Source organism: Nicotiana tomentosiformis, chromosome 6 (genome assembly GCF_000390325.3).
Source record: "Nicotiana tomentosiformis chromosome 6, ASM39032v3, whole genome shotgun sequence".
NCBI lineage: Eukaryota > Viridiplantae > Streptophyta > Magnoliopsida > Solanales > Solanaceae > Nicotiana > Nicotiana tomentosiformis.
Window position 1 is genome coordinate 30906200 of NC_090817.1, and position 12394 is coordinate 30918593.

At 36.6% G+C, this 12394-nt stretch overlaps 1 protein-coding gene across 1 annotated transcript; it reads right to left on the reverse strand.

The window, feature by feature from the left end:
- Positions 1–8332: 8332 nt before the first annotated feature.
- LOC138893742 (secreted RxLR effector protein 161-like) lies at positions 8333–10415 on the reverse strand. Its single transcript, XM_070178401.1, has 2 exons — positions 10106–10415; positions 8333–8472 (listed from the first exon to the last, which is right to left on the reverse strand). The coding sequence occupies exons 1-2, from the start codon at positions 10413–10415 to the stop codon at positions 8333–8335; spliced, it is 450 nt and encodes a 149-aa protein (XP_070034502.1).
- Positions 10416–12394: the final 1979 nt, after the last annotated feature.

The following is a 12394-nucleotide window of genomic DNA, read 5'->3' on the forward strand; positions in this document are numbered from 1 at the left end:
TTTTATTTTTTGAATTGTGATTCATAATATTGATATTCACATTTCTAGAGTTGTTCTTTCTCTTATTTACCCTTGTTGATTATCTGATTATAGAAGTAAGTATAATATTGGTCACAATCTCGGTTCTACTTCTTCGAGGTTAGACTTGATATTTACTGAGTATATTGGGTCGGTTGCACTCACACTACACTTCTGCATATTTTGCGCAGATCCAGGTATTGGTACTAGTGGAGAACAACAAGGTGCTTAGCTATTGATCTTGGAGACTTAAGGTAGTGTTTCTTGTTCGACCGTAGGCCCTTGAAGTCCTTTAGGTCAATCTAGTACCAATATATTTCTTTGTTCCATACTTGTTATGTACTAGTCAATTAAATTGGTTGAATTGTTGTTCATATCGTACTTGTTGGTTCCCCAAGTACATGCAAGTATATGTGGCCGTCAAGTAATAAAGTAACTCGAAAGTCGGATGTCGAACCCACAGAAACTTAGATTAACCGTTAACTAAGCAAGCTAAAATCAATTAATTGTCCAAGATAATCAAGAGTTTGATTTTTCTATTACAACTACTATTGAGAAATTTAAACACGTAACCTAGGGAGATATAGATTCCAGGGTTGTGGTCGATTTATCAATCCTATTGAGTTCGTAATTACACATGTTAATCCGAATTATCTATGATTGCTAGTTGACCAGATCGTTTATATAAATAGCATGTTCCCAAAATACTATCTGTCTATCCATAATATATCAACCCTATATTCATATGGTCTTGAATCTATCATGAACGAATATAATACGGTATTCAACTAAGCAAGACTGTTAGGTATATTCATATCCTAACCGCGAAATCTTTTCCAAGCCACGGGTTCAGAAACAAGCTCTCTCTAATTCTACTCTATTCTAAATACGGCTTTTCCAAGCATACCATAGATACTAAATAGAACTCAACTGCTAGCCAAACAATTAAGTAATTATGCACAGAATTAGAGAAACAACCAAAGATGATAACTCGAATTAACAGTAATATAATTAATAAACCTCAATATTCATGACAACCACAATCTTATAACGTGAAGTTTAGCTCCACATAGACATGGTAGCAAAACAACAAATCATCAAGAAAAAGTAAAGATTACTATGTTTGATGGAAGAAAGATGGAATCTGATGAATTTTGGCCTCCACGGAGGCTTCGTGCTCTCCCTAGGTCTAAAGTTTGTCAAAAGTCTCTCAAAATAATATTTTTATATGTATTTATACCAAGTAGGGTTGGGCCTAGACGAAATCTCCGTTTCCTAGCCGAAATAGGAAAACTTGCAAACTTATTGCTTTTCATGCGTCGCACTAGTGCTTTTTCCTGTCAGACCAAAAAAACCAGTCTCTGAACTTTGTAAATTTCAGACATAAAATTAGACTACTGCGTCGCACAGTGACTCGCACTAGTGCATTTTTTTCAGCAATTGCTTCTTCCTTGAATTTTGACGTCCAGAATTGATCCTCGACCCTCGAACACGATCTCGACTTAATCCCTTAGGCTTTTACTCATACTTCAAAGCTCCACATAGCTCGAATTAGTTCCACAACATCTATATAACTCAGAATCGCTCCTACAAGGCATAAAACACACAATAAGTGCAAAGCACTAGCAATTAAAGCTCAAACACAATAAAAGTGCAGTAAATTAGAGTGTGATAAGCGACTAAAATACGCAATTATAGCCTACCATCAACACCCCACACTTAAACCATTGCTCGTCCTCGAGCAATCAAACTACACTTTATATAGACCCGACCTTTCTTAACAATTCTCCTAACTCATCACACCAAGAATCTTTAAAATAGACTAAGCACAAGAGTGTAACATCTTCACCTCAAGATTTGACTCACAAGTACCATGCATTATTCACAGCCCACTCACTTACTCTAACATAGAGGTCGATGACATTACCTTTCCTTCATGAATCAAGTGCTCTCACACAACAAAAGAGAGTAGTTCTACACAATAAAATTTAAGAACAATTAGGAACTCATGATAGAAAGAATTCACTCACTCTCAGAAATAACATTCATATGCCACAAAAGATGCACCATAGGCTTGCCCGTAGTGTACTACTCTACTAATCGAGCTCATTCAGTCTAGGATCAAGTAGGACTTTAATTGGTTGTAATGTAGGTTGCGGGTCGGGTAGGATACATATGGATATAAGAGTGACTACACCTCCCTAAGCACTTTAATGCATACACTTTAACATTTAAAACCCCACACTTGTGTCAAACCATAAATCCACCTTCACATCAATGTATATTAACTCCATACTTTTTAAAGCACAATTACATCAAGAGTCACCACTATCAAGGAATATTTTTCATAATAATACAACTATTTTATTTTTCTTTCTTTTTCAATTAAAGTGGCTCTTACTTTTTTAAAATAGTGCACCTTTTTCCGTATTTCATTAGTTTCACTAAAAAGTCAAACCAACCACCTCACACTTTAACTTTTACAAAGTTTATTACAATTCAAGTGCTCATGAGAGGTGAAAAGGTTCAAATAGATGGTTAATTCAAACAAATGGGTAAGGTTTATAATGTGGTTGCCAAAGAAATAGAATTACAGGCTCAAAGGGTTAACTATGATACATAACAATTAGGCGGGTAATATATATATATATATATATATATATATATATATATATATATATATATATATGGCTCCACAAAAAAATGCATATATCACTTACTATTTCGCTTTGCAAACACAGGGGCAAGTTCTAGACATCAAATGCAATGTACAGAATAACACGCAAACCTCACACGCAATGGCACATAACTCACTCAGGATTGGACTCATCAAGACACTCTAGTCAAAGCAGTTAAGCAAAGTTAAGATCCTACAATTTAAAGTACTTATACAAGAGTCAAAAATTGAGCCTAAGCGTCACAGCCAAAGTACTCACTATTCTCAAGACATAACAAAGTCAAGAGATATTGCTTTAATTCAATTCATAGCACAATGGCTCCTACTCCTAAAAAAATAAAACTAACTATACCCGGTTCAAACAAAATCCTTGGAAACGAACTGCAGCACAAGGAAATATCATGGGGGAATTACTACACTACCTACAAAGAAATTTTTTTTGTCCTTTTTCTTTAGACTTAAATCCCTCAAGAAAACTGTCTAGGAGATTCATCGTCGGGAAAAGTCCAATTTTTCTACTTTTTTTTCTCGATTTTTCTTAGGAGCTACTAAAATACTACACAACTACGAAAACAAAAATAAGAAGTTAACATTTTTCTAACACACTACTACTAATAGAGAAATTCTCCCACCCCACACTTAAAGGTGTGCAGTATCCCCAATGCACAAATAAAGCAAAATAATAATGAGGGTGGATAAAAAACTCCCTGAAAGGGCAAAGGCCGAAGCAATAGCGGTTCACGGGATACTTAGACTTCTCCCAGGCATGGTCCTTTGTGTGGGCACCCCACACTTAGTTCTCACCACCTAGCTCGCTTTTGCACTCTTCCAATGGCTTTGCTTCCTATGCTTATAATCCTACAAAATAAAAACAGGCATAAACAAAAATAATATAATAAAAATATAAATTAAAAAAAGCAGTAAAGTTTGGTTGCCTCCCAACAAGCGCCTAATTTAACGTCGCGGCCCGACTTAAAACACTTTTTGTCTCCATCTCGAACTTATGATCTGAGCCCCTAATTTGTCTTCAAGCTTTATGTTATGCTCCCAGGGTGGTGGGACAAATGTAATTGGGTCAAGTAACCAATTTCGCATTCTACACTTCTTGGCCTTCGGATGAGGTATGTAATTTTGTCTCTCTGGAACGACGAATTCAAGAATGTAACCACCCCGTTCCTCATCCATTGGCTCCTCCAAAGGCTCAGATGACTCTCTTTCCATGTCATCATCCAAACACAATGTTGAAAAATATATGGAATGTGGACCCATGCGCCCTAACTCTAGAATTGTATTACTATTTATATTCTCATATGTACACACACTAGAGTCTTCAAATATAATAGTATCTACTTCCTCACATGACTCTAGAATGCTTTCCTCAACATGGACATCATTAATAAAAGTATGGCCGAATGATTGACTCTCTACTTTTAGCTCCTCAATGTGGCGTATCAGCTTCACACAACTCAGAACTATTTTGTTGGGCGTTAGACGCATCAAATTTTGCATTCAATTGAGCCTCTACGTCGTGAATAGCAGTGCAAAATTTTTCAATCTCTTGCCCAGTTCACCCTTTCCTTTTATTAAGTCTTTTATCCCATTTGTAATTTTCTCACGTTGAGCTTCATATATTTCTAATCATTCAGCTTGTTCCATTAGCCAAGTTTGGCTCAAAATCTCCTCTTCTTCAAAATTTTCCTCTTGATCGAACTCACTCTCTTGTCCAAATTTAGGCTCTTCCTGACTATCAACTAAGTCTGCAACTTGTTGATCATTAGATGTTTCAGCCCATTCTTCTACTTTGGCCTTCATTCTCTTCATTGTTGCCTTGAGATTTTCCATCTCTTTTCGACGTTCATGAGTTTGCTCCATTAAAAATTGAGTTTGCTCCATTATTTTCCTCATTATGTCTATTATATGAGCGTCATGTTCAATATCTTCCATATCGTTGATCCTACCAAACTCACAAACATTATTAGAAAGATCATAATAAGGGTCCGAAGATGGATATAAAGAATTAGGACAACCATCCCAATGGCCACCTTGACCACCACACATATTACAAATATTCTACTCAAAGGATTGAGATTGTGCACCAAACTCGCTCCCGAAAGTATGTTCACAATATTTTTACCAGTGGGGTCCTCCACAATATGGACAAGGATCATCAAAGTAAGAATAACCATCATTCAAATAATTTTTATAAGAAGATGCCATGTAAAAATATTATAATACTAACTAGATAATAAAATTAAAAACTTGAATAGAAATCAACTAAAAGCTTAACTTAGATAAACAATCAATAACTAAGTCCCCGGCAACGGCGCCAAAAACTTGTTGGTTCCCCAAGTACACGCAAGTATACGTGGCCGTCAAGTAATAAAGTGACTCGAACGTCAGATGTTGAACCCACAAAGACTTAGATTAACCGTTAACTAAGCAAGCTAAAATCAGTTAATTGTTCAAGATAATCAAGAGTTTAATTTTTCTACTATAACTACTATTGCGAAATTTAAACACGTAACCCAAGGAGATATAGATTTCAGGGTTGTGGTCGGTTTATCAATCCTATTGAGTTCGTAATTACACCTGATAATCCGAATTATCTATGATTGCTAGTTGACCGGATCGTTTATATAAATAGCATGTTCCTACAATACTATCCGTCTATCCATAATATATCAACCCTATATTCCTATGGTCTTGAATCTATCATGAACGAATATAATACGGTATTCAACTAAGCAAGATTGTTAGGTATATTCCTATCCTAATCGCGAAATCTTTTCCCAAGCCACGGGTTCAGAAACAAGCTCTCTCTAATTCTACTCTAATCTAAACACGGCTTTCCCAAGCATAGCATAGATAGTAAATAGAACTCAACAGCTAGCAAACAATTAAGCAATTATGCATAGAATTAGAGAAACGACCAAAGATGATAACTCGAATTAACGGTAATATAATTAATAAACTTCAATATTCATGACAACCACAACCCTAGAACGTGAAGTTTAGCTCCGCATAGACATAGTAGCAAAATAACAAATCATCAAGAAAAAGTAAAGGTACTAAGTTTGATGGAAGAAAGATGGAATCTGATGAATTTCGTCCTCCACGGCGACTCTGTGCTCTCCCTAGGTCTAAAGTCTCTCAAAATAACGTTTTTACATGTATTTAGACCAAGTAGGGTTGGGCCTAGACGAAATCTCCCTTTCCTAGCCGAAATAGGAAAACTTGCAAACTTATTGTTTTTCATCGCCCCGTGTGTCGTACTAGTGCTTTTTGCTGTCAGACCAAAAAAACCAGTCTCTGAACTTTGGAAATTTCTGACATAAAATTACACTAATGTGTCGCACAGTGCCTCGCACTAGTGCATTTTTTCAGTAGTTGCTTCTTCCTTGAATTTTGACGTCCACGATTGATCCTCGACCCCCGAACACGATCCCGGCTTAATCCCCTAGGCTTTTACTCAGACTTCAAAGCTCCACATAGCTCGAATTAGTTCCACAATATCTACATAACTCGGAATAGCTCCTACAAGGCATAAAACACACAATAAGTGCAAAACACTAACGAGTAAAGCTCAAACACAATAAAAGTGCAGTAAATTAGAGTGCGATAAGCGACTAAAATACGCAATTATAGCTTACCATCAGTACTGCACTTATTTTAGACATTGTATTTTTCTACTCTTCGAAGTTCATGTACTGACATCAGTTTCAGGGTTGTTTCGTTATTTCGTACTTCTTTATTAGATCCATTCGTATCTATAATATTGATCTTGTTTAGACTTATTATAACTATGCTTGTGGTTTATTTGGAGATTGTGATTGTTGGTTCGCCAAGTCGATGTGTTAGGTGCCATCGCGGTCATTTGCGGGTTTTGAGTCGTGATAAGTTGATTATTCGGTGGACTTTAGTGTAAGAATAAAGGTGTTTATAGCTCAACTAACAATGTCATGATAGAAGAGGTAAACACACAGATATAGGGTGACATGAATACAGTCCATTCCTCTGAGTGGGCCACCTCTTCAGGAAATGGCATAAGACTAATGTTCAATCAGGAGCAAGTTCAATCAAATTTTGTAAATGCTGAATAAGAAAGAACCAAAAACTACAACTAACATGGCAGGTATACCCTATTTCACTATCTATTTGGTAGATAGTGTAGGTTGTACTCATGATTGGATCATAGACACTGGTCCGACTAATCATATGACTTCAGATTACAGCTCACTCTTAGATAGTATAATATATGTTTTGTCTTCAAATAGCAAAACAATGCATCTACTTAATGGAACTAAGGCTTTACTCTCACATATTAGCAGTTTCAAGATACGAAAGAGGAAAGAGGTTAGGAATGTGTTATGTATCCCTGAATTCAAGTACAATTTATTTTCACTCTCCAAATTAACTAGGGAACTCAGTTGTTTAGTTGCATTTTACTTAGTTTTTGTGTGTTTCAGGACCTCCACTCTGGGAGGCTGAAGGGTATTGGTGGAAAGGTCGATGGGCTCTATCTACTCACTCTTACAACTTTTGGTATAGGACAAAATAAAGTTTTTAGTCTGAATGTAAAAATAGATCAAGATACTTTGCAGCTTTACAACAGAAGGATGGGACATCCATCAAAAAGTTATGAAATAACTATTATATATTAGTGAATAAGTATATAGTATTGTAGTGAATAATTATGATGTTTGTGCTTTGACTAAGCAAGCAACATTATCTTTTCTTATTAGCAGTATTAGAGCAGACAATGTCTTTAACTTGATTCACATGAATGTATGGGGACCATATAGAGTGGCAACATATGATGGAAATATATACTTTTGATCAGTCTAGAATGAATTTGATTTATTTATTAGAATTGAAATCTGATGTGATTGTTGTGAATAAATGTTTTTGTTAATGCCACATACTTAGTTACGAGTAAGGCTAAGGTGGTTAGAATTACAATGGTTGAGTTCCTTAATTCAGAGTGTGTTGTTTTGTTCAATAGCCTTGATATAATACATCAAGGATCCAGTGTTTTTACCTGCTCAACCCCTCTTGCAATCTGCGAAGCATGCCTACTGTTATCAGAACAACTGTTCAACAGCCTACAAAGTAAAGTATACAACAATGTGCTGAAGTTGAGGATGCTAGCCAGGAGGAGGAAGTTAAAATTATGGATCTCGAGGACCCTACAGTTGTATATGTGGATGTAGTTACATCTATGGATCATGAGGTCCTCGTGGTCAGTGGCTAAGCCACATGGTCACAAGGGTGGTCAACTGACCACCCTTCGTCGAAAAATTGTATTGTGTATATAGGTAAAATATTACGTTTTAGAGGTATATAACACATATTGAACACCTTTTGTCGGGAATTGTTTTTCACTTCTTTCAAGTTTGAATACCCTTGGAAGAATTCCTAGCTTCGCCACTGCTCGTGGTTGCTAATGTGGATCATAAGGTTCCTGCAGTTGCTGATACGAATGCAGTTGCAGATGTCATGAGGTCCTTTTGAGAAAATCCACCAGACAAAGGTCCACATCGTGGATGCACGACTTTATGATGGCACAAACAACTAGTTCACGTCCTTACTCTTTATGTAACTACATTAATTATGGAAGATTATCCACAAGTATCAGGCTCATCTGCCAGCTTTTTCTACAACTTTTGAGCTCAGTTCCTTTGATAAAGTATCCAAAGATCCTAAATGGATAGATTCCATAAAAACAGCGTTAGCAGCAGTTGAAGAGAAGAAGACCTGGATTATTATTTCACTACTAACTGAAAAGAAGGAAATTGGATGCAAATAGGTGTATAAAATATATTACAAGGCAGATAGTTCAGTTAAAAGATACAAGGCAAGACTTATGGTTAAGAGGTGCAACTAGAAGTAAGGGCTAAACTATCAAGAAAAGTTTTCACCAGTTATGAAAATGGCCAAAATGAGGGTAATACTATCAATTCCAGTAGCTCAAGGATGACACATACACCAAATAGATGTGGATAATGCCTTCTTGCAAGGAGACTTTTATGAAGAGGTATATATGTAGATGCCTCCAGGTTTTCATAGAAAGGGGGAGTCAGGCACTGGTAAAATCTAGTTTTGTGCAGAGCCAACTGGAACATTCATTATTGATCAGAAAGGTAGGACAAAAGATAGCAATGGTTTTGGTCTATTTTAATGACCTGCTTATCACAAGAAATGATCATAATCCACTTTACAAGATAAAGCATACTCTAATCACGCCTTCAAGATAAAAAATTCGGGGGGAGCTAAAGTTTTTTCTTGCGAATAGTGTTTGTCAGGTCTAGCGAAGAGATACTCATGAACCAAAGGAAGTATGCCCTATAACTGATATCAAAATCAGGACTTGGGGGACCTGCCAGCATTGAAATTCAGAGGACACTGTAATAATAATCAGACCTCATGTCAAAACACTAGGAGGTTAGTGACAAGTTACTTGGTGAAGTAAGGAGAATCTTTGATTTTATTGAAATCAAAGAAGTAGACAACAGTTTGCTAGAGCTTAGAAGAAGTAAAATATTAAAGCATGGCTTATGTTATGTCAGAAATTATTTGGTGATCAGATTGTATTCAAACTACGCGTTTATTTAAATTTTCTTACAAGGAAGCAATTTAGATTGCTAAAGTCCACTATGAGAGAGCAAAACATAATAAAATCGATTGTCATTTTAAAAGAGACAAAGTTCATAAAGGGGAACTGGCACCAAGATATGTGCAGTCCAAGGAGCAACAAGCATTTTTAACTAGGATCTTGAAAGACAACACCATGAATACTTAGTTTCACAAGCCGCGGTAGTTTAATGTGTTTGTGTTGAAGAATTGAAGAAGATGCAAGAAACTATTATAGAAGAAGACTATTTAATGTAGAGAACTTTACGTTACTTAGATTCATAGAAAACAAAGCTACATAGCATCCTTTATATAGTGATTTACTCTAACTTACTAAGAGAGAACTTTCTGAACATGACCCACTAATTTACCCACTAAGTCATTAATAAAGATATGCTTGGACTCAATTAAACCTGAAATATGCCAATTACCCAACTAAATAGGAATTATATTTTTTGAATCAATATTCAACACTCCCCCTTGATTAAAAACTACAGACTCCAAGTTTCTGTCGAAAATAATCATGCTTGGCTTATGGGAGTGCCTTGGTAAAGACATCAGCAATTTGATCTCTTGTACTGCAAAACTTCAACTCTAATTGTCCTTTTGCTATGAGGTTGCGAATGAAATGATAACGAATGTCAATGTGCTTTGTTCTACTGTGAAAAGTCGGATTCTTTGTCATTGCAAGCGTTTCCTTGCTGTCACAGAATATTTTTGTTGCACCCTTTTGTTGATGGCGGACATCAACTAACAATCTTCGCAACCATATAGCCTAACAAGCTGCTGAAGTTACAGCAACATATTCTGCTTCCGCCGATGATAATGCAACCACGTCCTGCTTCTTCGAACACCACGAAATTGCTCCAGATCCCAAGCTGAAAACATTTCCAGAGGTACTCTTTCTGTCATCTATACTTCTTGCCCAATCACTGTCACTATAACCATTCAGGCTGAAGTCTGTATCTTTGGAGTACCAAATCCCAAAGTCAACGGTCCCAGCAACATATCGCAAAACCCTTTTAGCAGCACCAAGATTTTGCTTGGTAGGACTATGTATATACCTAGACAACACACTAACAGAAAACATAATATCAGGACGTGTGTGTCAGGTAGTTCAAACCTCCAATCAAGCGTCTGTAATAACTTGGATCAGCAAGATCGGTGCCATCTTCAAGCTGCAATTTTTCATTTCCATTCATGGGTGTAGCAACCACTTTACAATTCTGCATACCGAACCTGAGCAAATGAGTCAATTTTGCTGTACCATGCCCGTGGCGCTTGTTTTAGCCCATAAAGAGCCTTCTTGAGCTTGTACACTTTTCTCTTATTGTCTCTAATAACAAAACCCTCAGGTTGGAAAACATACACTTCCACTTCTAGATCCCCGTTTAAGAATGCAAATTTAACATCAAATTGATAAACGGGCCAGCTTAAAGTAGCAGTCAAAGATAAGGGCGTCCTCACTATTTCAAAGCGAGCAACAAGTGAAAACGTTTCATCATAGTCAATACCTTGATGTTTTGCATATCCTTTAGCTACTAGTCTCCTTTGTATCTCTGTATGCTTCCGTCTGCATGATGCTTTATTTTGAACACCCATTTGAGTCCAATGGGTTCTTTGCCATCTGGTAGATCCACCAACTCCCATGTCTGATTCTGCTCAATTGCTTGCAGCTCTTTTATCATTGCATTTTTCCATTCTTCAATCTCTGCATCTTCCTTGAAACAAGTCGGTTCTACAACATACAAAGTAAACAAGCAATTTTCATAAATTTTCCTGAACAATCTGAATTTTGTTGGTGGAGTCTTGCTGGAAGAGTCTGATGGAGAATAATTGTTGCTGCTTCTTTGTGGAGTTAAGGAGTGATCACTTGCTGGAGAAGAGGTGCTTGACTGAGGAGTAGAAAGACCGCTGCTTGTTGGATAACAATTAGACGAGTTCCCTGGAGTAAAGTCTGCTGCAGATTCTTGATTAAAAACATCATCAGTAGGTGTCAATTGTATATTTGAACTCACATTCCCAGAATTAAAGTTCCAGCTTGCATCTTCATTAAACACATCATTTCTACTAATTATAACTTTGTCACTCACTGGATTATATAACTTATAAGGTTTGGATTGTGCGCTATAGCCAACAAAGATACATTTTTCAGATTTTCCATCAAGCTTATATCGAGCCTATGAATTCACCAAAGCATAAGCTATACATCCAAAGATGCGTAAGTGGCTTACCTTGGGCTTGTTATCTCTCCATGATTCATACGGTGTTTGATTAAGAACAACTTTGGTGGATGAGATATTCAGCAAATAGACAGTTGTGCCAACAGCTTCAGCCCAGAAATACTTTGGTACACCTTTGGCTTGCATCATGCTTCTGCCCATCTCAACAATTATCCGGTTTTTTCGTTCGGCTACAGCATTCTGCTCCTGTGTATATGGTATTGTGAGCTCTCTGTGAATACAATTTTTCTCACAGAAGGTGTTGAATTCATTTGACATAAACTCGCCGCCTCTAGCCACTTTGCCTCTCAACAAAAGACTTAAATTTCTTAAAATATTCAAATGTTTCATATTTGAATTTCAAGAAATATACCCAAGTCATTCGACTATAATCATCAATAAAAAGTAGAAAGTATCAACTTTCACCTAAGAACTCAACACTCATAGGACCGCACAAATCAGCATGCACCAACTCAAGATAAATAGAAGCTCTCCAGGACTTGCCTACAGGGAATGAATTTCTATTTTGCTTCCCATACACACATCTTTCACATAATTCAAGAGCATCAATTTTAGTAAAACCAAGTACCATATTTCTATGACCTAATAATTGCAATCCCTTTATATTTAAATGACCATACCGCAAATGCCAAAAGTTAGCTTGTATACCACCTTTGGCAACTAATGCACAACTTTTAACATCAAAAACTTCGATAGGCCTGATTTTTTATCTTGAATGCTACAAGCATTGTCATCAAACAGAATAGAGTATCCACAAGTCATCAATTGCCCAACACTCAACAGGTTATGAGCTAAACAAGGGACATACTCCACATCATAGAGAAGT

Bases quoted from the DNA above. Each gene is read 5' to 3' on its own strand.
- LOC138893742 (XM_070178401.1), bottom strand. From the start codon at position 10,415: ATGTTTTCTGTTAGTGTGTTGTCTAGGTATATACATAGTCCTACCAAG. The intron at 8,473-10,105 runs GTTAGGCTATAT...CCTTCTTTTCAG, and splicing joins TGCTGTAACTTCAGCAGCTT to TTAGTAGTGAAATAATAATC.